Here is a 26,048-nt window from a genome sequence, read left to right as displayed (position 1 = left end):
GTGGGTTATTGTGGAGATTAAAGTCCTATAAAGGGCTTAGCGTATGGGGCACAAACGTTGGCTCTTGGCTCTTTTGTTATTGAGGCTGCACGTGTGGATGCTTGACATTATTTTCCCAACTGTGTAAGAAACTGGCTTTGTGAGGGTCGGCCCATCCAGGCTCCGGCACAACCCCTGTCCAGCAGTTGGATTCCTTTAGGATAGATGCATGTACCTCTCAGGCTACTCCCAGGACTCCAGGCCGGTCAGTTCTGCGTTTATAGTCCTCACCCTTTCCTCCCCTGAGGTGGTGGGGGGAAGTCACTTAACCACAAAAGAGAATGGGAAACAGAGGCTCAAAGCAGAAAAGTGTGGATATTTGTCAGGAAGGCATTGGTACTCTCACTCATATTTTGAAAATGGCTTTTCCCTATTGACACACAGTGGTATATATAGTAACCTTTGGTTTTTCTAGACATTATGCTGTGCAGGACCATCCCCTCTTTAACACTGGTGAATGTCGTGGCATTGTTACAGTCTTTTCAGGTAGCATCTAGATGTTAACAGGAGACCGTGACCTGTAAAAGGTATGCTTGTGTTCAGTTACTTGGTGTAAGAGGTTAAATTAAAAGGTAAAGGAGGGGACAGTGTGTGTGCACTCCTGGTGTGGAGGGGCTCTAGGGTTCTTGCTCAACCCCAAAGCAATGTGCCATGTCAGACTGTTCTTCCTAAAGTTCAAGTCCTACTTAAAATCTGTTCACAGCTTCTCATTGCCTTCGAAGTATTTTTTTTTTAATCTTTATTTATTTTTGAGACAGAGAGGGAGAGACCGAGCGTGAGCAGGGGAGGGGCAGAGAGAGCGGGAGACACAGAATCTGAAGCAGGCTCCAGGCTCTGCACTGTCAGCACAGAGCCTGATGCAAGGCTTGAACTCACAAGCTGTGTGATCATGACCCGAGCCGAAGTCGGAGGCTTAACCGACTGAGCCACCCAGGCACCCCTGCCTTTAAGGTATCATGCAAACACCTTAGCATGACATATAAGGCCTTCCCTAGAATCTAGCTAATTGGTTCTCACACTTTAGTGTGCATACATCACCAGGTTAGGGGAGTGGGTGATTTGTTAAGATGCACATTCCTACGCTCCCCCACATGAGCCATTCCTATTCAGCAGGTTGGGGCGGGGGTGGCTCCCAGATGTTTGCATTCTTTTTTTTTTTTTTTTTTTTTTTTTAAATTTTTTTTTTCAACGTTTTTTATTTATTTTTGGGACAGAGAGAGACAGAGCATGAACGGGGGAGGGTCAGAGAGAGAGGGAGACACAGTATCGGAAACAGGCTCCAGGCTCCGAGCCATCAGCCCAGAGCCTGACGCGGGGCTCGAACTCACGGACCGCGAGATCGTGACCTGGCTGAAGTCGGAGGCTTAACCGACTGCGCCACCCAGGCGCCCCAGATGTTTGCATTCTTAACCGGACTAATATCAGCCATGCTGAAGTGCTTGTAGTTCCCCTTCCATGCCCCAGCTCCCAGGTCAGTCCTTTCTCACTTCCCAGCTTTGAATATGCCATTTCATCACCTGGCCAGTTCTGCTTCATCATTGAAGACTTGGGGACACCTCTCCTCCTCCAGCCTTCTTAGATATTCCCTCCTTCTGTCCTGTGGAGGTGCTTAATAACTATGCAGCATTCCTGGCTGCCTCGAAGACGAGATAATCCTTATTTGGCATATGTGCCACGACATCTGGCAGGGATGGGATGTAGACGCTCCCTTGTTCCAAAAGGAAAGGGTGGTCCTTCTCTAGAGCAGAAAAGGAATTCCCTTCAGGGGTTTCTAGCAATGAGATGTTTTTATCTTCTCAACCAGGAAGGAGAATTCGCCTCCATATCTATTAGCCTTATTTCAGTACACTTGAAAATCAAAACAGCTTTATTGAGGGGTGTAAATACATACCATAAAATTGACTCCTTTTTAAGTGTACAATTCAGTGATTGTTAGGAAGTTTACAGAATTGTTCATAGATCACTACAGTCCAGTTTTTTTTTTTTTTTAAATTGAGGCATAATTGGTGTAAAACATTATATTTGTTTTAGGTGTACAACATAATGATTTGATATTTGTATATATTGCAAAATGATCATCGTAGTGAGCCTAGTTAACATCTGTCACCATACATAATTACATTATTTTTCTTGTAATAAGAACTTTTAAGATCTATTCTCTTAGCAACATTCTGATATGCAACATGTTATTATTAGACATAGTCACCATGCTGTACCTCACATCCCCAGGACTTACTTATTTTTTAACTGGAAGTTTGTACTTTTGACCCCCCCGTCATCCATTTTGCCCACCCCCCCCAACACAATCCAATTTAAGAACATTTCCACACCCCATAAAGATTCTTGTACCCGTTTGCTCTCACCTCAATACACTTTTAATTAAAATAATTGAAAAACTTAAAATTGCTAGGAGAAAACAAAATTTCCCAGGCAGAAATAAAAATGAGATGCCATTATATATCAGAGGGATAATGCACAAGTGTTAGGCATCAAAAAACAGGACTGGAGAGCAAGGTGTATTTGGGTCAGTGCTTGATTTGGCTTTTACACTATCAATATCATCAGAAGAGAGGTTCGAGGGCTACATGTAATTCGTGTCCAAATGAATAATTTGTCCCATTTGCAAGAAAGCAGATGTGTAGTGTACATGGGTAAAGGTTTTTCCTGATTTTCTAGTTTATTTCCCAAGGCAGATTTCTACCCAGTATGCTTAGCTTTTTATCCAATATGTTTAGTTCTTGCTAGAGGAATAAACAAGCAATTGCATTTCTAAGCCATTCGCAGTAGAATGAAAGGGGCTGTCACCACAGCTGAAGTCTCAAGTGGGACGAAGAATCAAATGAAATCAGCCTCTTTTTAAGCATCCCTGAAATTTCGATTTGTTGTGTGTCTTCTCAGGAAGGCACGTGAGAGAGAAAGTAGAAGGAACGTGGGTGGGCTTACAGGTTAGCAGACACGGGTTGAGTTCTGCCACTTGCTGGCAGTGTGACCAGGGGCACGTTACTTAATCTGATTCTCTGTGAGTTTCAGTCTCTCATTAGTCAAATGGGATTCTACTGCCCATCTTAGAGGTACCAGGTGCAACCCTGGCACCTCACCCAGGGCCTGTCATAATATAAATACTTAGTTGCAGCCATTAATTTGAATAGCATCTGTGTATAGATTTCATTTTTTTTTAATTAAAAAAAAAATTTTTTTTAACATTTATTTATTTTTGAGACAGAGAGAGACAGAGCATGATCGGGGGAGGGTCAGAGAGAGAGGGAGACCCAGAATCCGAAACAGGCTCCAGGCTCTGAGCGGTCAGCACAGAGCCTGACACGGGGCTCGAACTCACGGACCACGAGATCGTGACCTGAGCTGAAGTCAAACGCTCAACCGACCGAGCCACCCAGGTGCCCCAGTTTTGTTTGGTTTTTATTTTAAAATTCAAACAGTGGTAAATGTCCTTATGGAGAACTTGCCTAAGCCAGGTAACCAAGGGCAAGGCAGGTGGAACCATAGTTTCCTCACTCCTGCAGCGGGGCTGAGTGAAATAGCATGCGGTCTGGCTGGGGTAGATAGGGAGCATTCACAAAATGAGGATGACTGGAGTTTATTCACACACTTGATGCTTTTAGAAGCTTGAGGTGTTCACATTTGTAACAGTTTGCTTATTTAGTAATAATAGCATATGTGTGTATGTGGTATTTCTCCCGGCTTTTCCAAATAGAAACCATTGAGATTCATGGAATTCATTTTCATCAAAGAATAAATTTTTTTTTTCATAAATAGATGAGATGACTTTACTAAGATGTGAGGCTCCACAAATCAAAATGTATCTAATTATTGGGGCGCCTGGGTGGCTCAGTCGGTTGAGTGACTTTGGCTCAGGTCATTGATCTCACAGTTCGTGAGTTCAAGCCCTGTATTCAACTCCCTGCCCTCTGTGTGGAGCCCACTTTGGATCTTCTGTCCCTCTATCTCTGCCCTTCCCCCACTTGTGCTCTCTCTGAAAAAAAAAAAAAAATAAACATTTTAAAAAATGTATCCAATTATAGTTGACATTTAAAAAAATAGAGCTACTAGCTTAGAAAGGATCGAAGAATCATTTTCTTCTTTTTTTTTCTACACTTTATTTTTTAAAATTTATTTTTTACATCCAAATTAGTTAGCATATAGTGCAACAATGATTTCAGGAGGAGATTCCTTAGTGCCCCTTACCCATTTAGCCCATCCCCCCTCCCACAACCTCTCCAGCAACCCTCAGTTTGTTCTCCATATTTAAGAGTCTCTTCTGTTTTGTCCCCCTCCCTGTTTTTATATTCTTTTTGCTTCCCTTCCCTTGTGTTCATCTGTTTTGTATCTTAAAGTCTTCATATGTCGTTCTCTGACTGACTGATTTCGCTTAGCATGATACCTTCTGGTTCCATCCATGTACTTGGAAATGGCAAGATTTCATTCTTTTCGACTGCCGAGTAATACTCCATTGTATATATAAACCACCTCTTCTTTATCCATTCACCCATCGATGGACATTTGGGCTCTTCCCATACTTTGGCTATTGTTGATAGTGCTGCTATAAACATTGGGGTGCATGTGCCCCTTCCAAACAGCATAATTGTATCTCTTGGATAAATACCTAGTTGTGCAATTGCTGGGTCATTGGGTAGTTCTATTTTTAATTTTTTGAGGAACCTCTATACTGTTTTCCAGAGTAGCCGCACCAGTTTGCATTCCCAAGGAATCATTTCTTCTTCTTAAGGCTTACTTGTTTTTACCCCCCTTTGTAGTTTGTGGAGGAGGAGGTTATATCTGAATTTGGCTAAGAGTCAGAACTTCAGGTCTGTATATCTGGGGAAGCAGGTTTCATAGGACAGTAGATTAGGCTCCCCTCAGGGATGTGTGACATGTTCGAATGAACTCCTGTCTCTTTATTGGAGACCACGGAGCATTCCATTTCAGTTGTGGCAATTTGGAGAAAATCGTCCTGTCTGTAATTATTTCAAACACAAAGACAAGGCTTTGGGGGAAACAAAACAGTATTGCTTGACCAAAACAACCCTCCCTGTGCCTCATCTGATTCTCCATCTCTGTTCCCTTCCCCAAGTTTCCCCTTCTTTTACTCCCACATTTCTTTCATAATCTAGTCCTGTTGAAACTCACTCTAGAACATGACTCCTTACTGTAGCCTGCCCGTTCTCTCCATCCACACTACCACTATGGGTTTCTCATGCCCTCACTTCTCAGAGAGCATCCTAACTGGTCTCCTGGCTTCCTGTGCCTTCTGCTGTCTGTTCCAGTCTGCAGCCCACATGCTCATTCACAGACACGGATACATGTTACTCCCTTCCTTAAAACTTTAAGCTTTCTGTAGCATTTGGAATAAAATGCTTGCTCCTTCCCGTGGTCTATGTGGTCTGCCTTTTGCTTTCCTCCTCTGGCTCATCTGCTGTTCTCCCCGTTGTCCGTCCCTGTGTTGTAGCCATCCTGGCTTCCAGCAGATCTGCTAAACGTACCCTGTCCTTTCCCACTATGGTGCTCTTGCATGTTTCCTCAGCCTGGCAGACTTCAGCCAGGTCTTCACATGACCAGCTCCTTCTTAACTTTCCGTCCTCACTTTAAAGATCAGGTTCCAAGTGTGGCTTTCCTGAGGCTCTGTCTTCAAAGCAGCCTTTCTCTTTTCTCTATCATGCATCCTTTTTATTTCCTCTTTGATATGATCACAGTGGGTATTATCTTGTTTATTTTTTTCTCTGTCATCTGTCTGACTCCATCGGGTTTCAGGGCAGGAAGCAGAAATTGCCGTAGGTCATTTAAGTAAGATGAGTTTAGGAAGGGAAATAGGTGTTTACAAAATGCACAGAGAGGCTGAAGGAGCAGCTCTAGGCTGAGCCTCCAGGGAATGACCTCCGTCCCATCCAGAGCTGACCTGACTGCTTAGGGGAGGTGCTCCTATTCCCTGGCTGATTCTAGAGCCAGATGTTCAAGGCACTTTGCAGTAGCTGTCATTCAGGGATCAGGAAGCCAGAATAGAGAAGCTTCCGTTGTCCCTGCTTTTTTATACAGGGAACTGGAAACTGGATGCTGGAGCACTGCTTTTGAAACTACCTCGGCTTTGTCACTCCTGTTTGACAGCAGAAAAGGCCAGAAAGGGGCAGGAAAATGGCCTTAGCCTTCTGGATCTTGTACAGGGGAATCTTAGTGGGTGTAGCTTCATTTTCACCCAGAGTCGGTCCACTTCCTCTGCAGTAAATCTTCAAGGCTTGCAGGAACTCCTGTCTCTGAATTATACTGAAGTTCTTCAAATGTCAGTTATGACTCGAGCAAAACTCTATTACGATTGATTTCTTCTGTTATTTCTAGGTGCTTTTCAGCTTCTTAATTTTGGCAGTTCTTTGTTTTCAGGTTGGCTGCATATGTTTTGCAAGTTTTCAGTACAGATAGCTCTCTCAATTAAAAAAAAGTGATTTAAAAAAAAAGAAGAAGGCGTTAGGGGCTTTAGGGTAGTTCAGTCGGTTGAGCGTCCAACTTCGGCTCAGGTCATGATCTTGCGGTCACTGAGTTCGAGCCCCTCTCAGGCTCTGTGCTGACAGCTCGGAGCCTGGAACCTGCTTCAGATTCTGTGTTTCCCTCTGTCTCTGCTCCTCCCCCACCGCACTCTGACTCTGTCTCTCAAAAATGAATAAATGTTAAAAAATTTTTTAAGGGGTGCCTGGGTGGCTCAGTCGATTAAGCGGCTGACTTCGGTTCAGGTCATGATCTCGCGGTCCGTGAGTTCGAGCCCCGCATCGGGCTCTGTGCTGACAGCTCAGAGCCTGGATCCTGTTTCGGATTGTGTCTCCCTCTCTCTGACCCTCCCCCATTCATGCTCTGTCTCTCTCTGTCTCAAAAATAAATAAACGTTAAAAAAAAAAATTAAAAAAAAATTTTTTTTAAAAAGAAATAAAGAGACTTAGTTTTAGAGTTTAGACGTCTGTTACTGTGATATAAATGCTGATGGTCTTTTCAGTTCCCCTCCGAGTATTTGGAGCAATGAGTAAATGGCTAAGAATTGGTAATGAAACGGCTTCAGGTGGCAGCAAATGAAGCAGACCTTTAATATTCTCGTTGTAATAAAGCCAATTTTGTAACGTACATTGGTGTGTAAGTCACTGGCTACATACCTCATTTTTGTTAGGAGGATCAGAACAATGATTGCATCTTATTGCTAAAATTTTCATGTGCCTTAATCTTGTAAAATTCCTTGGCAAAATAGAATTCTCATAATAAGCAAGTTCTAGGTATTAGATAGAATATGCTCAGAGGGGATAAAGAGTGAGAAATTTAAAAGTTGCCCAGGCCAAACTGGGGACAATTTAAGCCAGTAATGTGTGTAGGCATTTTATTTTTATTTTTAAAAAATGTGTTTGTTCTTGAATGAGGGAGAGTGAGTAGGGGAAGGGCAGAGAGAGAGAGAGAGAGAGAGAGAGAGAGAGAGAGAGAATCCCAAGCAGACTTCGCATTGTCAGTGTGGAGCCTGATGCAGGGCTTGAACTTAGGCACTGTGCCATCATGCCCTGAGCCAAAACCAACAATCGGACGCTTGACCGACTAAGCTACCCAGGCGCCCCTGTGTATAGGCATTTTAAATAACGGGACTCCTTGAGCCTATATTGATGATAAGTAGATAGATAAATGGGGATATGGGAGGACTTTCACTGTCAGTAAAAGGAGGGAGTGCTGGAGTTGGAAAATCAGTCTTCAGCTATCATTAGTAAACATGGAGTCAGGCAGCTATCACCAGTGTGCTAAATCTAGGGGCAAATTTGGATGGGGGGCATATTTACACGATCTTACACTGTCTTACCACAAACTCCTTATTAATTGCAAGACAAAAATAATAAGCATGTAGTTGAGAAGTCAGACAACACCTTGGCCAGGTGATCCAAATTACTGTAACTAGTGGGGGCAGATGAATATGTGTGCCTCCAGACACAAATGACCTGGCAAGGACACAGTGTCCCTTGTGTAGTAGCCTAACCTGTATCTATCTAATCATGAGGAAACATCAGAGAAACTTTAAATAAGGAAGGTTCTATTTACAAAAAAAGGAGGGGAGTGCTGTGCTCTCCAAAAATGTCAATGTCATAAAAGACAAAGGTTGTGAAAATGTTCTAGATTAAAGGAGGTGAAGGAGACATGACAGCTAGATAGATCTGCACTGCAAGGGAAAAAATGTCAAAAAGGAGAATTGTTGGGTCAACTGACACAATTGGAATATGGACAGTAGTTTTAGGTAGTTAAATTTATTGAAGTGCATGACTGTACCGTGGTTTCATAAGAGACTATCCTTATTTTTAAGAAATACACACTAAAGTATTTACAGCAAAGGGGCCACAATATATGTAATTTAGTCTCAAATGGTTCAGAAAAAAATTAGTGGCTAGGTACCTAAGTAGAAAAGATGGACAAGGGAGGTAGAAGGGAGAGGGGAGAGCAGATTATAAAGCAAATGGGGTAAAATGTTAATAATAGATGAATCTGAATAAAGGGCACACAGGTGTTCTTTTTACTATTCTTATTCTGGTAACTTCTTTAAGTTTAAAATTATTTCTAAATAAAGAATTAAAAAAAAAAATGTTGTCTAGGGACTGAAAGTGCTGCTTACTTATCCTGGGCATGGAAGCATGCAGGTTATAAAACAAATTAGTTGAAATGTCATGTTACTTTACCTTGCAGGAGTTTTTTTCTAGGAATGTTGAATCTGCTTATCTCAAAGTAATACTTTAAGCTTTTTAAAATTGTTCTGATTGTTCATTTTTTACATTATATAGATAATACATAAAAGCATTCTTGTTGTAAAAGATCTAAGTGATGCAAAAGTCAAAGCGTGATCTTTCCATTGACCATTCCCTGCTTTCTCCTTCTCAGAGGAAATCAGCATTGAGTTTTTATGAATATATTCCCTATGTCTTTCCAAGGACTAGGCTTTTCATTTAATATTTCGTTTTTTAAATGTTTTATTTATTTTTGAGAGAGAGAGAGTGAGAGAGCGCATGCAAGCGAACACGAGTGGGGGAGGGGCAGAGAAAGAGGGAGACACAGAATCCGAAGCAGGCTCCAGGCTCTGAGCTGTCAGCACAGAGCCCGATGCAGGGCTTGAACTCATCAACTGCGAGAGCATGACCTGAGCCGAAGTCGGACCCTTTCCCGACTGAGCCACCCAGGCACCCCTTCATTTAATATTTCTTAGAGATATTTCCATGGTTTGTTTTATTCTTTATATAATGACTGAAGATAATTGGGTAATGTAATGGTGCTGTAATTTATTTTACTATTTCTGTGTAGAAGATCATTTAGGTAGTGTCTAACTTTTTCCCAATATAATATGTTCCATAACAGATGGATTCTTGTGTGTGTGTATGAATGTTCTAATAGCATAGATTCCTACAAGTAGTATTGCTATCCATGTATATGCATTTAAGTTTTAAAATAGATACTGTAAGACTGACTTCTATATAGACTGTAGCAAAGGTATGTGTTTGCTTTCCAGCATCTCTCTGTCAAGTGTGGATATTATCAGTCTTGTATATTCTTGTCAATCATATGGGCATACTGCTACTACTTTTTAGGTGCACATTTCTAAGTTTATTGGCTATTGGATTTCTTCTTCACTGAACAGTACTTTTCACACCCTTTATTGAGTGTTTTGGTTGTTTGTCTCTCATTGACCTGTAAGAGAGTTCTTTATGTATTATGAATAATACTTTTTTGTCTGGTAAAGGTGCCTTAAATATTTTTTCCTAGCCATATGCTTGTCTTGGAAGTTTAAAAACTTTATATAGCCCTATCTTTTACTTTTTTCTTTATGATTTCTGGGTTTTGTCTTAGAAAGATTGTCCTTGTTTCAAGATTAAAAAAAAATATTCTTCATTTATCTCGTGTGTGTGTGTGTGTGCGTGTACTTAATCTATATGGAAACTTGTATATGGGTTTAATTTTATTTTTGTCCTAAGAGGTAACCAATTTCCTTAGCATCACTTATTATAATTCATCACTTATATATAATTCTTCTTTCTTCAATTGAAAGATTTAACTGAATCATAAAATAAATATGTATATATATGTGTGTGTGTATATACATATATATGTATGTATATGTATATGTATATGTACATATACATATATCTTCCTGTGCCAACTCCACAGCTTTAATTTGGCAAGGAAAATTCCGTTTTCCTTTCAGATAAATTTGAAACCACTTGTAAGATTACTGGGCATGATGGATAGGAGCTCAGGCTATGGAGTCAGGTAGGCCTGCGTGTAAACCATTTATTAGCTCTGGGATGATAATTACACCTCTTTTAGAGAAACACTGTCTGGTTTATATGAGACAATATATTAAGATGCAAAGCGTAACACTTGGTGTATAAACATGCGAAATACTTTATATATTCTCATAGTGACATTTGATGTGTTCAGTAACCGTAGGATAGCTTATTAATCAGAATAACCTTTACTTTTTGACTTAAGAAACTAGTGCGTGCGCGCGCACACACACACACACACACACACACACACACACACACACACAGGTGAGCAAAATTTCTATCTACAGTGATACTTGAAGTGTAAACACATGCGTTTGTGCATTCCTGGACCACTCATTTGTTTCTTTATTCTTTCAAGTAGTAGTTTCGACACAGTTGCCATGTGTATGCCTTGTGCCTGGTTGGTATTATGGATATGCCTCAGGGAACGTGTGGCCTGGAGGGAACTCAGACACAAAACAAACGACCATGTACCTAAGTTTGCAAGTGAGATCTATGGTGTGGAAAGAAGTTGTATCTCCATAGCTTTGTTTCGGTTTGATGAGGGTCATTTTGTCAAATAGCTCAGTTTGTGGAATTTGCAAAATTTGTTTCTCAAGGAGTTTTAAAGGTTTTAATGACAGTGCATAAAATCACAGATTCTGAAGTTGAACTTTGTGGGTTCAGATCCCAGTTCTGTCAGGTCCATGCTTTGTGACCCTGAGCAAGTTATTTAACCTCTCTGTGTCCCAGTTTCATCATCTGTAAAGTGGAGATCACACTAAGCCACTTCAGAGGGCTGCTAAGAAGAACAAATGAGTTAATACATGTAAAAGCATTTAGAGCAGCGCCTGGTACAATGAAGAGTACTGCAGAACTGACACCATTATTATGATAGCCTTATGATATCAGCATCCACATTTCAACACTTCGTATGGAAATTTTTTATATTAGGTCGTTCTCCAAATCTTTAAAGAACCAACTTTATGGAGGTATAATTTGCATGCACTAAGATGCATCCATACTAAATGTACAGGGTAAATTTCATAATTGTGTACACCCATTTAACCACCACTATAATTGAGGTCTTGAACATTTGCATCAGCCCCAAATGCCTCTGCTTCCTGGTGCTCCTTTGCAGTTATTTCAGATTCTTTTTAATGCATTAGTTTTACCAGATTTTTAGTATTTTTCTTTTACATGTTTAGGATTTTAAATTAAAAAAATTTTTTTTTGATGTGTAATGTATATTACATTCAAGATGCTATTTAAATGATCTGTACTAATTCATTCTGGCAGCCTCTCCTTTCTGCTAGTTTTGAGTAAGTTTACATATTTAATTGTTTCTTGTTAGAAGCCAAAATGTCAGCATTTCACTTATGATGGGATCGATTCAGTTATTGTCTTAGAATGTGAAGTTTATTTCTCGACATTACACAAATGTGCAGGTAGGCATTTAGCTTCTTGCTGAAAATTTCTTGCTGTTGAGAGGGAAATGTTGGTGGGAGTGAAGGAGAATTTAGTCCAATTTAGTCCAGTTCTCCAATTTAGAGAAGTGAATATATTGGAGTTTTAGCCTCGTCTCCCTTAGAATGTCCCAAGAGAACAGATTAACAGTTTCAGCATCTCTGCTTTGCTAGCCCCTATAATTCTCATGAGAGTAGATACCCGCAGAGGGAAGGTGCTGTCTGAGTGGTCCAGTATTTGGTCACGTATAACTTTTCCCTGCAGTAATAACAACAAAAGTAATAATTTAACGAGAGCTGGCATTACCAAGTACTTATGGACAAGACACCAAGCTAAACTTTACATACAGCTTATGTAATTCTTTCAACCCCACATGTTTGGTATTATTGCTATTCCCATTTTACAATGATGAATATGAATCTTAGTGAATCTAAGTCGCTCCCTTATGGCCACACATAGTTAATAAGTGATGGACTCTGTACAGCTCATATTCTTAGCATTACTTCCCTCTTCAATTTGAAGCTTAAGGCTTTGGGTTTTGGTAAATTACCCCTACCATTTTATAGATTTTTCACATCGGTGTCTTACTCTACCTTCAAAATATCCAATGGGACAGGTAAGGAAATTTGATGTTTCATCCAGTTGTGTAAATATAGGCAAACTTTTTTTGGTGAAAGGCCAGATAGTATTTTCAGCTTTGTAGATCATTTGGTTTCACTTGCAACTACTCAGCTGTGAAGTTGTAACAGGAAAGCAGCCATACACAGTATGTAAATGATTGAGTGTGGTAGCGTTCCAATAAAACTTTATTTACAAAAATAGGCGGCAGGCTGGATTTGGTGCATGGGTTTGCTGTGGTGGCCTGATCTGTTTGGGGACACCAGGACATGTCAGCCAGAGGGAGGTAGAACCAGGTTTCTTCGTGCCAAGGGTTGTGCTACCCAACTGCCCTGGCTGCAGCAAACCGTGCCACTCACCAGTGCCTTTAGGAGATACAAGTCCCAACGATAATAGCGGTTATGACTAATATTTTGTATGCAGTCATTGTTGTACATGCTTTCGCTGTGTCATTTAATCCACGGACAATCCAGTGAGGTGGGAAACTGAGGCACAAAGAAGGACGATAGCTTGCCCAAGGCCTCAAAGCTAGTGTGTGGAGAAAGCGGGATTTGAACCTCTTGAGCTCAAGTACTCCTTCCTCCTCTCTCATGAATTTTGGGTTTTCTTAGTTTGAGGGCTCCTTTGAAGCCTTACTCTTCAGGAGCTGCCTCTTCTGAGTACTTATCTTAAGTGACAAGATTCTGTGGCCTACTTTAAGGCATTTTACGTAAAAAAAATTTTTTTTTAATCTTTTTAAAAATATTTATTTTTGAGAGCGAGACAGAGCATGAGTGGGAGAGGGGCAGAGAGAGAGGGAGACACAGAATCTGAAGGAGGCTCCAGGCTCTGAGCTGTCATGTCAGCACAGGGCCCTGTGTGGGGCTCGAACTCAGGAGGTGTGAGATCATGACCTGAGCTGAAGTTGTACATTTAACTGACTGAGCCCCCTGTGTGCCCCTTAAGGCATCTACTTTGGAGCAGAGCTACACAGGAGATGCTAACTCTGCCATAGCTGGGAAGTTTGGGGGTCCAGCAAGATGATGTAAGAGGTTTCATTTGGCTCATCCGTAGGCTGCCCTTGAGACTTTTCAGCTGTAGAAACACTTTAATGATAAGAAAAAACATTGTTTATTATGGTCTGTGATCTCGGTTAAATCTCACAACAGTGCTATAAGTGAAGTGGTATTATAACGATTGTACAGATGGAAAAACTGAGGCTTAGCTATGGGATATTGGGTACATTAATTAAATCTCTTGGTCTTAGTTTCCTCATTTGGATGTAGTAATAGTCTTATTTCACAGGGTTGTTATGAAGATTAAATGAGCTAATGCACATCAAGGATTTAGATCAGTGCTTGGCACTCGGTGTTGTTACCTGTTGTTATGAGAACACAGTAGAGGTGAACTGCTCACTTTTTATGATTGTCTGTAAATTAGAAATAAGCATCCAAGAGCCCAGTGTGGTGCCTGGATGTTGTTGGTAAATGGAATTGACGGTTATTTCTTCATAGGAAGAAGCTGTGGTTTCTGTGTCCCTTTTAATTTTAAAGTACCTCTGCTAGTGATGGTCTCAAAATGAGACAGTTGAAAATGTCAAAACTCAGCCTTTTGGTTCTGTTTGCTGCTGTTTGTTTTGTGTAAAATTATTCCTTTGCACAAATCGCATGTCCTAAATATTATCCTGTTGACAGTAGATCCGGTGGGGTTTGCACCAGAGGACTGGAGCGCTTGACATGTTAAGTGGTTGGCAAGGTTCCTTTTACAGCCGTAAAAATAGTAGCTGAGTAGACGGTGTACAGGCGAGTAAAATAATTTCCTCATTTATGTTAAATAAATTTAATAATACACAGTTGTGAAAAACATATTTTGCTTATGTCCTCTTAATTGCACACATACACCACTCCTCTATGAGAGTCTATCCAAAGTCATGTGTACTCTGTCATATACTGGTAATTTACAGGATTTGTTCAGTGTAAATTTTGACTATATACACAGTTTTCCCCTTGAATGCTCACCTTAGAGTTTAACCCCTGTCTTAGCTGTAACTCAGCTCCATAGTTCTAACAAAATGCAGAAAAGGAACTTCTTTTCCCCCTTCATAAGGTTAGCTCTTTCTGTTTTGTTTTGTTTTGTTTTTTTGGTAACACCCTCCTCCATGTGTTGGAAAACTAGAGCCATGCTGTCCAGTTCAGTTGTTGTTTGTGAGAGTGACATCTGGTGGTTTCTTTTTAATTCTCATCATGGTTTCTGTGTGCTTGGCTAGAAGTCCTTAGAAATTCCAGAGAATCATTGTGTGAGCCGCTTTGCTTGATACTTAACACACTAACTAGCTATTGAGTTACTGCCACTGATTCGGCTCAAACTTTGAAAAGCCCGGCATTCCTTTTAGATGCAGTCTCTCTGACTGCCAGCCTTCCCTGAGGGATTTTATTTTAGCATGTATAATGGATGAACAGCTGCTTTATTGGGGAAGGTTTCTGTTTAATTCACAGAAGCTAGGATTTTGAGTAAGGGATGATATCTGTGCCATCATCTCTGCCTTACTCATGAGGAAGCTTGAACCCTGAGAGGTTGGGTGTATTGGCCAAAGTCACACTGTGTTGGCCAAGGTCACTCTGCTCCCCAGTGAGCTGAGGTCCTGAGCTCTGTGCCCTTAAGTTATGTTAATCATGTTGGGTAACACACTGAATTACTGAATTAAGAAGGATCTGGGCATCAAAGGAGGTGAGGTGAAGGCATTTTAAGATGGGAGAAGTAAAGGCAGTTAACGTTTTTGAGCACCTATTTGCTATAGATATTCCCAGATACATTTTTTTTTGTCTCTCTTCCAAAAGAGGGTGCAGAATCTTTAGCGTGACAGGGTTATCGAGGAAATCCAGGGAGGGATCCCAGTCTGTCTCTATGAGTCTGCTGATTCATTCCATATCTGAGAATTTAGTATCCTGTGGCATTGTATTTATTGATTCTGTGTTGAGTCGGACCTGTACGTGCGTTATCTCGCTAGCATCCTTGCAACAGTTCCGGGCAGGTGATTGGAATCCCCATTCTACAGGTGGGGAAGTGGAAGGATTGACAGGGTGAGAACAGGCCCAAATGTAACTTCCAGGCCTAAATGTGTGTTTTCCACCTTACTGTGGTGGAAATGTACTACATCGCCCCTGTGATGCTTGAGTGAGTGATTGAATAAAACCTTACTCATCGGCATGTAAGAGTTGTTAAGTGAAAATGTGCTTAATTTATTTTTGTGTTCCAAGTAATTCTTCCTATGGAATTGTTACTCTATATCCCAGTTTTCACCATCAGATCTGTGATTTTTGGTAAATGTGAAACTTAAAAAAAAAAGGACAGAACTTGTGGGGTGGTATCAGAGTACTTTTTTGGCATGAGAGGAATGGAGAGCCATATTAATTGACCATATTTACTGTACTCAGTGTGAGATTATTTTCAATGTCAGGTGACAAATGTGTAAAAAAAAAAAACTTTTAAGGCCCAACTTTTTTTCTTCTGGCAGCTGATTTATTGTTTGTATTATTAAAAATTTTAAAAACTCTATTTTTGAATAATCTTTGAAAACCTACAATTTTTACTTTGTGTATCCCCCCAAATCAAGTTTTACAAACCTTCTGGGCAGGTTCAGAAGGTGAACTCTCTCGTGTTGTTGTTGTTGTTGTTGTTGTTGTTGTTTTTTAATCTGTTCTATTGGAGAATTATGTTCATAGTCTGGTCTTCTGAAACCATGGGTAGGTCACATTTTGTTCGCTGCAAAGGCCAGGTGGGAACTTGGAATATGAGTGTGTGTATGGGACCCAATTGCTTTCCTTCTCTTTGATGAAGAGCCCTGTGGGTCAGATAAGGTTTCACAGAGAACTTGCTTTGATGTTAATCCTCTAATGCGAGTGTGAGTGGTGTTTGCGCCCTTCGTACCCAGTAAATGGGATGCTGAAGCTGGGCTTTACATTTGGCTTCAGAGGGTTTCAGGGCATCGCCGCTCCCTCACACAATATGAAATTTTAAAAAATGTAGCCTTGCATATAAAACACAGCTGGCGGTAACCCTCAGAATCCAATGGGGGAGTTTAAATGCTCTGGCAGGCTATGGGCTCCTCTTTGAGCCTGACAAAGGTAAGGAGAGAAATGGATAGCAAGTGTGAGCAGAATGAAAAATTATTGCTGGGAGATGAGCCCAGGGTTTATATGTTTTTTAAAAAAGGTCTTTGCCCAGCCTTTCTTCTAAAAGTCACCTCATTAACACACCAAAAAGATGTTTTTTTAGTGAATTAACCCTAATTTAGAAAAATCAATGCTTTGTTGATGTTATAGTGGGCAATGATGTCACTTCAGTTTATGTATTTCTCATGATTCCTGTAGCAATGTGCCCCTTCTCCTTTCATGTGTGAAAAGATGTACATCTAGTACCTGAGAAATCCTGGTACACCACTATGATAATGATAAATTCTAACATCTGATGTCAGTCCTGTGTCCCATTTTGAACATCTTGTTTTTTAATTAAGTTAAATTAAATTCTATTTTAATCAGAGTATAGTTTACATACAGTATTATATTAGTTTTAGGTGTACAATATAGTGATTCAACAACCATTTTGAATATCTTAATTATCTTCATACTCATTTTGAATATCATTCAGGGGTGAATGTCAGGCCCAGGAATGTTTGCGGTCCTTGGGATCCCAATATCCGTGGGTATAAATCCCCGCCCTAGTCCCGGGGGAGGTTGGGGCATCCTTTTCATGTCTCATCTCCCTGGGAATGGTCCAGATGTGCCTCAGAGCCAGGGGCAGAATCTGTGACCTGTCAGAGTTGTTGGCAGCTCTGGGGTTCTTTGAGTCCATGGTACCAAACACACAGCTTCATTGGTCAATAGAAGGGAACATTGGGTGAAAGCTCCAGTGAGGAGGGTCTGGTGTTATGGGGTGGGGGGTGAGGGGCTCCCACTGAGGAGGAAGGTGTCTACAGAGCCCCATCAAACCTTGTCATCCCTCTCTGAAGAACAGCAGCTCGATGAGAACATGGTAACATCAGCTCACAGACCGGTGAAGTCATCCGTATGAAAGACGGAAAAATGGTGACAGAGGCAGAGGAGGAGGAAGAGGTAAGGGAGAGAGGGAGAGACCTAGAGAAGTGACTCAGCCTTTTGGATTTGTGGTATCTAGTTTTCATTTCCATCATGTTTCTTCCTACTTCTTGCAGTAATAGTTGCCACGCACTCCTTTTCACACTGCAAAATGAAGTAAAATTCAGATGGAGAGTCTTGAAAGGTTGTAAATCCGTTTGGTCTCTTTGGAAGTTAGTATAGAGTATTTACATTACTACTTTTAATAGCTTATTTGGCCGTGCCCCACTAGGGATAAACAGAATGTAAACGTTTTCATTAGTATCTTCATTATTTAAGATTCTTAAATGGACATTTGTTAAGAACTTGCTGCTACTTACATGCACTTGGATGTATTTTTGCTACCCAGAATATGACAAATATAACAAATTAAGATGAAAATTGCTTAAAAAGCCTTAGTAGTTGATGTAGCACCCCCAGCAACCCCCTCCACACCCTCCGCCCCCCAAACCCTCTGTTCCCATGACCAGGGTTCTCCATCTGAGGACAGGGGGAAAGTTTCAGGCTCCCCACCTAGCAGGAGCGGGCCCGGGAGTGCTAGCCTTGCCTCCAGAAGGCCCTCCAGGGAATCCTTCATGTACAGAGTCAGTCCATTTGCTGAATTGCAAAATGAAACCGCTCAAGGTAAGGACCTTTCCTCTCCAGACAAGGGTACTCAGCCAGCCAGTCAGCCAACGGTTATTTGCTAAGAGTCAGTGAAGTGCAAAGTACCGTGCTAGGTTCTAAAGTGGATTTAAAAGCAGTATGATGGCCCTTGACTCCAGCCAGGGAGGCAAGATAGGCTCTGGGAAGAGCCAGGTACCGTGCTGAGGCAATGTGTGATCAGGAGCCAGGTGTGGCTCACGTAAGTGTTTGTTACACTACACCCAAGGGTAATTGCTCCTAAAGGTTCGCCCAGCGTGGCCATGGGGGAGGCAAATGAGGTAGCCTTCAAGGAAGAAACTAAACACAGGCGCTTTCTGTGAGCACATCATGTTTGTCAGCGGGGTGATCTTTCCTCTCTTAACTGTCATTAAACTTGAAGGACTCTGGATGCTTCCCTGACTGTGTGTGTTTCAGCTGGGGTCCACCTCGTGAGCCTACCCAGGCCTGGGAAGTTTAAGGGAAACAGCTTGTGGTGATCACTGGGGGAATAAGAACCAGCTCTGGAGAAGCACTGGGAAGTTGGTGAGTGGAGAAGCAAAGAGACTACAGGTAGAGCGGTCTCATTACACTCGGTGGAGAATATACGCGAGCGTACTTAGTGCTGGGTGGGAGGCCGTTGATGATAAGCAGTCTGTGCAGACCTAGTGCCGGACCTGGGATCTAGATGGGAGTCCACGGAGGAAAGGAGCTCCGTGACAGCAGAGGCAGCAGAGGGACAGAATTTGAACCGGATGTCGGGACCTAGAGAGAAAGAAGGAAAAAGAAGCCATTGGCCCCTGGGTATGTGCTGCGGGAGGTACGGGAGACTTCTCTGACTTCTATCTTCTCCCCCATGGAATCCACATCAGTTCCCCCAAGGATCTGGGAGACCATATTTGCAGGTACCTAGGGAGAGAGTGTGTTGTCAGTGTTCACGTCAAAGTATAATTTCCACAAATTACAAATACAATTCCCAGAATGATATAAAATGAACATGTCCAAAGTTTTATTTGACCCATCCGTGGAGGAAACCACTGGGATGGTAAACTGATTAAAAGAATATTTGTGGAACTGGGTATTTATAAAGCAATGTTAGATTAAGATTACTAGGTTATACATAAAACTGGGTAGCATCCTACAGGGTAGTAAAACTATAGTCTTTAAGGTTTTACTACCACTCAGAAATCTAGAAGTTAACATGTAACTTCATGGTATTTGAGTTCTAATCAGATAGTAAATAGCAAAGTCAAACGCAAGTATATTCTCCTAGAGAATGAGCTAATCCCTGGGAGGGCCTGCTCAACCATGCTGCTGTATGACCTTGAGAAGATATGCTGTCCCCTCCTCTCCCACCCCCTTGCAACTTCTGCCCGGGTGCCTTAATATCAAGTTGTGGATGGTTTTAACAGTAAAGAAATACTTTGGAGTTAAAGATCTGAGCTTGAATCCCAATTCCTTTACTTACCAGCTGTGTCATATGGGTCAGGTAATTACCTAGGATTTACCCCGATTTACTTGATGTAAATTGGGAGGAGCAAGTGAGATAACTTTTGTAAAATGCCTGGCACATGATATGTGCTCAATCTTGGTTCTCTTTACCCTTCCTCTTTTCCAAATGAAAACATTTCACCTTTTGTCTGGCCTTCATAGACCTCGCTCTCTCTCCCTCTCCCTCTCTCCCTGTCTTTCCTCTAGTTTATTAGAATAATACTCTAGAACTCTGGTGCATTTTCTCCATTCCTAATAGAGATAGTCTATTCAATTTTCATTATTCATCTAAATGGAAAAAAAATAGAAATTTACGTTCTTTTTTTCTTTTTTTTTAATTAAAAAAATTTCCACAGCTTCTGGGGTGCCTGGGTGGTGCAGTTGGCTAAGTGTCCGACTCTTGATTTCAGGTCAGGTCACGATCTCAGTTTGTGAGTTCGAGCCCCACATCGGCCTCTGCACTGATGGTGCAGATCCTCCTTGGGATTCTGTCTCTCCTTCTCTCTGCCCCTCCCCTGCTTGTGCTCTCTCACGCACATGTGTTCTCTCTCTCTCTCTCTGTCTCAAATAAATGTAAATTTCCACAGCTTCTGTGTTGAGATGTAGTTAACATTTAGCATTTTGTCAGTTTAAAGTGTACAATGCAGTGATGTGATATATGTACATTTGTGAAATGATTACCATAATAATAACGCATCCACCACCTCACCGAGTTATGCTTTTCTCTGTGCTGGTGAGAACTTTTAAGATCTATTCTCCTAGCAACTTCCAGATACACAAGGCAGTATCGTTAACTATGGCCCCATGTTGTACAGCGTCCTTTATTTAGAGAACGCTCTGCTTATGACAAAATGGAGAGATGTTACTTAAGTGAAGATGATTTCTTGTGTGAGATTCTTATTTTTTCTTCTTCTGAGGGAGTATTTCTTGCATAAGACTAAAAGCCTCATCTCCTTTTAAATTGAGAGCTGGCTCCCTGAGTTGTCCTTCCTTAAGGGAACTCGGGAAGTCTTTCAGTGTGTGCTGCGTGCCCTGCTTTGGGTTGAGGTTCACGAGCAGGGGACAGTACGCGGTAGCCTTCCAGGCGTGTGATCTCTGCATTCCCCCTTCCTTGGTCAAAATCGGCCCGGGTGGGGTTGACCACACCAGACGGACTGTGAGCTGGTATCTGGTACAGGCTGTGGACCATCACAGCCGGATTGGTGTTCCTGGAGAGCAGAGTTTCTCCCTTCTTCACGGTCTCTTGATGATAAACGGTGTGCTGACAGGTGAGACGTTGTGCTGTGATTCAAAATGACAACATCTGTGATACCAACAGCCTCCACAGACTTTTGATTTGGAGAAAGGAGTCTGCTTCTAAATGGGGATTTTTTAATGGAGGCCAGAGAAGCATCTTTTTACTTTTGGCTTAGGTGCCTTTGCTTCAGGACTAGTTCATTTCTCTTCTGGTAGTTAATTGATGAGCTTCCGCTTTTGCTCCAGGAGAGTGTGGTTAAGTTTGACTTGCGGTTGACTCTACCTCCCTCCCAGTGTGGATTAGCGGGTTGGGGAATCCAGAGTCTGACCTTCTGCCACTACTTGCAACGTTGCATCTTCTTAGTATTTACACGTTTTTCCCCCCCCCCCCCTTTCCTGCCTAAATGTAGAGCTCAGGTAGCCCTCTTTCCTCATTTCTGCATCAGAGCTCTAAATGAGGTGATGTGATCAGTGCCTTGACAGTCCGAACTCCGTTTACGCACTCGTTAGGCAACATGTATTTGTTGAGCAGCTACTGTGCCCAGCCCTGGTGATTTTTCTGTAGACGTGATAAATAAGAACCTGCCCTGATGGAGGCAGCCTGTAACCGAGTAAGTAAACAAATGATCGCAGATTATGATAAATGTAATGAGTGAAATAAATCAGATGATGAGAAACTATGAGCTGCTATTCTTAGTAATTTTAATCAGGGTCATTAGAGACAGTCTCTTTGTGAGCTGAAAACTGAAGGATGGGAATGCGTCAGCCACGGGAAGAGTCGAGCAAAGAGCCTTCTGGGAAGGAGAGAACAATGAAGAGAGATGTAGGAGGGGTTTGGCTTGTTCAAGGACCACAAAGACAGGCCTGCACATGAAATGGAGGGAGCCAGGGTGCAGGTGGGTAGAGAGGTGGCCAGAGGGAGGTAGAGTTGCTCAAGGCTCTGTTGATCATGGGAAGGAGTTTGGTTGATTCTAAGTACAATAAAGCTTGTAAAAAGGTCTACGACAGTGGGATGGCAAGAGCTTATTAAAGGAAGAGAAAGAAAAGAATATAGTTGTGTGGAGGCTCGATTGGAGGGTATCAAGTGTAGGAGTGGGGAGACCAGTGAAGTCCTTGTGCTCGGATTATGGTGATGGTGGCGTGGATGCAGGGAGAAAGATGCTTTGACAATTGGACTAGATGGGCCCCTGGGTGGCTCAGTCCGTTAAACATGCGACCCTTGATTTTGGCTCAGGTCATGATCTCACGGTTCATGAGATTGAGCCCCAAGTCAGGCTCTGTGCTGACAGTGTGGAGCCTGCTTGGGATTCTCTCTCTTCCTCTCTCTCTCTGCCCCTCCATGGCTTGCTCTCTCTCTCAGAATAAATAAGTAAACTTAAAAAAGAAAATTGGACTGGGTTATGTTGGGTCCCACGTATTTGGATGAGGAGCCTGGTTTGATTTTTGTAAGCTTTATATGTATGTACATTTGTGAGTGGATGTGTATTTGTGAGTGTGTGTGTATGACTGAGTTTATGAGTGTGTTAGTGTGTATGAGTGTGAGGTGTGTGTGTGTGTGTACACGCCTGCACTTGGGTTTTTCTGCTGTTGTAGCTTTTGAACGGGCAGACCAGTGGCATGAAGGAAAGGGCTGTCTTTTGTGGACACATTAACTGGGGGAGAAAAGGTGATGGCAGGAAGACCAGCTAGAAGGTTCATGAAGCTAGATGTGAAAGGAAGGTCCGGGGGATGCTAACAGCCACGGAGCAAGAAAAGACGAAATTGGGCAAGTCCAGTTTGTTTTATTCTGCGTGTGGTATGAATGAGACTGAGGAAGGAGACACAACGCTGTTAAAGAAATCACACTCTTCAAACTGGTCCCATTTGATTGCTAGTTTTACTAGTCTTAATTATTTAAAAAAAAGATTAACCCTCACCTAAATTCAGTTGCTTGATTTCTCTAGAAGACAGTCCCTTAGTGGGAGTTGAGTGACTCTACTGCATCCCATCCCAGCCACCCGCTGCCCCTGCATATACACACATAGTCTTGATTCTTGAGAAACTCACTGTATTTTTTGTTCCCCTCCAGGACATCTTTGAAGATGCATTGGAAACCATCTCTATGTAAGTAGTAACACAATAAGAAGTATGTAGTAAATAAAACTGGACGGTTTTCTTATATAAAATGTAAATATTTCATTCTGACTTTTTTGGGGGAGTTGTGACTACTGCCAGAAAGAAATACTTCTCTGTAATTCAAGAGTTAGGATGTATTTATTAATACGTAAGAAAGGATCTGTCTAGGGGCACCTGGGTGGCTCAGTCAGTTAAGTGCCTGACTTCGGCTCAGGTCATGATCTCACAGTTCGTGATTTCAAGCCCCACATCGGGCTCTGTACTGACAGCTCAGAGCCTGGAGCCTGCTTTGGAGTCTGTGTCTCCCTCTCTGTCTCTCTGACCCTCCCCAGCTCACACTGTCTCTCTCTCTCTCAAAAATAAATAAACATTAAAAAAAACAAAAAAGGATCTGTCTAAAGTTACTAGCAAGTATATTTTTGAGTATTATTTCTTATAACCTTAATTAAACTAAAATAAAAAATTGTTTTCCAAAAAATTTAATTTTGTTTATACCTAACCTTTTATATCTTGCCCATATTTTTTTTACACGAGTAACCTCATATTGCAGAATTTTGCTTTTGGTTTGCACTTAATTTTATTGCAAGCATTTCCTGTGAGTTTACATAGTTTTTGTAATGATTTTATATGCTATCCTATTAGATCAAGTGGAACACCACAATTACTCATTTCTCCACTGTTAGACATTTAGATTATTAACCAATTTAAAAACTTAAAACTAGGTAATGAATATTTTCATGTATTTCGCTTTGTCATATTGTTGAATTACCTCCAAAGATTCTGTGAAGATGAACTTCACAGATCTAGGATTACTGGATTACAAGGGATGGAGATTTTTATTGCTCTTTATACAATATATTTCAAATTGCCTTTCTGCATTAACCAGCTCAGGCCACCGTAACAAAGCGACACAGACTGGGTGGCTTACACAATAGAAATGTATTTTCTCATAGCTCTGGAGGCTGGAAGTCTGAGCTCAGGGTGCCGACACAGTCAGGTTCCAGTGAGAACACTCCTCCTGGCTCGTAGGTGGCTGCTTTCTCTTGATGTCTTCACACAACAGACAGACAGACAGACAGACAGACGTCTCCTATATAGGTACTAATCCCATCACGAGAGTACTGCTCTCAGGACCCTGTATACACCTAATTATCTCCCATAGGCCTCATCTGCAAACACCATCACGTTGGAGGTAAGGGCTTCAACAGCTGTATTTGGGGGACGCAGTTTAGTCCGTAGCACTTTCAAAAGGGTTTTATCAGTTTATGTGGCCACCAATACTGTGTAAGTGAAGCGGTTTCTTTTGACTAGACTTTCCATAGAGCATCATCACCACTGGGTACTGTTTGAAATGGTTTTGTTAGTCAGATATTATCTAACAGCTTATGTTTTTAAACTTTTTCTTTAGTGCTCGCTTCGGCAGCACATATACTAAACTTTATTACCATTGTTCACGTTGCAGTTCCTTTTATATGAATTCTAGTTTTCTTTCACATGCTTAACTTTTTTTTCTCACTGTTTCTCTTATGTAACTTATGACCTGTAAAACATATATACTCTTTAATTTTCTGTTATATTTGCTTCAGATATCTCCCCAGTTGTTTTTTCTTTATGTTAGTTAAACATTTTTTATGTTGTCCAAATGTTTTAATGTTTATACTATTGAATGTTTGTTTATGTGGTTTAAAAAGAAAAAAACTGACTTGTGATTAGGACTGAAAAAAAATAACCTCTTTATTTTGGAACAATTACTGTGAAGACGGTACAGAGAATATTTGAAAATGACTTGAATTGTTAATGTATATTGCAAATTCTAGAGCAACCACTAAAAAAAAAAAAGAGATATATGTAAGAAAGGAGATAAAATGAAATTATATAAAATAATTAAAATCACAGAAGGCAGAAAAAGAGTAAAAAACAAAAATATGAACAAAGAACAAGGGCAACAAATAGGAAACCAAAGAATACCGTAGGTATTAATCCAACTATATCAATAATCACTTTGAGTATCAGTGGTGTATATATGCCAATTAAAAGACCAAGATTGCCAGCATGGATCGAAAAGTATGTATCAATGACTTTAAACATAAAGACACATCTAGATTAAAAGTAAATGGATGGAGGGGCACCTGGGTGGCTCAGCTGGTTTAGCATCTGACTTCGGCTCAGGTCATGATCTCACGTTTCGTGGGTTCAAGCTTGGTGTTGGGCTCTGAGCTGACAGCTCGGAGCCTGGAGCCTGCTTTAGATTCTGTGTCTGTCTGCCTCTCTCTCTCTCTCTCTCTCCCCCCCCACTTGTTCTCTCTCTCTCTCTCTCTCTCTCTCAAAAATAAACATTAAAGCAAAGTAAATGGATGGAGAAAAATATACCATGCTGACTCTAATCAAAAGAAAGCAGGAGTAGCTCTATTAATTTCAGACAGAACAGGCTTCAAAGTAAGGAAAGTTATTACAGATAAAGGACATTACATAATGATAGAAGGATCCATTCTCCAGGAAGACATAACAGTTCTTTTTTTTTTTTTAATTTTTTAAAAATGTTTATTTATTTTTGAGAGAGACAGAGACAGAATGTGAGTGGGTCAGGGACAGAAAGAGAGGGAGACACAGAATCGGAAGCAGGCTCCAGGCTCTGAGCTGTCAGCACAGAGCCTGATGTGGGGCTCGAACTCAAACTGTGAGATCATGACCTGAGCCGAAGTCAGATGCTCAACCGACTGAGCCACCCCGGCGCCCCAACATAACAGTTCTTAATGTGTGTGTATGCATCTAACAACAGAGCATCAAAGTACATGAGCAAAAACTAACAGATGTGGCTGTTATCGTAATTGATGACTTCAACACACTTGTCAGAAATGGACAGATCCAGCTGGCTGAAAATGAGTAAGGAAATAGTTGAACTAAAAACAAAAAGCAAACAAAAACCCCTGAACTTAACCCAACTGTATTTAATTTAGACCCCTGCGTCGTGCCAACCCTAAAATTGCTAACCTACCCTTCCAACACCATTTGCTGTCTGTGAAAGAAAGAAAATTTATGTATGATGCTTCCTTTGTGAAATAGTAAATTCATTAGAATA

General features: G+C 41.3%; 1 protein-coding gene across 1 annotated transcript in view; it reads left to right on the top strand.

Moving 5' to 3' along the window:
* Positions 1-26,048, top strand: part of TTC39B (tetratricopeptide repeat domain 39B) — a 129,246-nt gene that overhangs the window by 10,441 nt on the left and 92,757 nt on the right. Inside the window, 1 exon segment of the mRNA XM_078436791.2 lies at positions 22,923-22,957. Coding sequence (XP_078292917.2) covers positions 22,923-22,957 — 35 coding nt within the window.

This window comes from Panthera onca, chromosome D4 (assembly GCF_046562875.1).
Source record: "Panthera onca isolate mPanOnc1 chromosome D4, mPanOnc1 haplotype 2, whole genome shotgun sequence".
NCBI lineage: Eukaryota > Metazoa > Chordata > Mammalia > Carnivora > Felidae > Panthera > Panthera onca.
The sequence above is the reverse complement of the archived record's forward strand: the minus strand, read 5'-3'. Positions and strand labels throughout refer to the sequence as shown.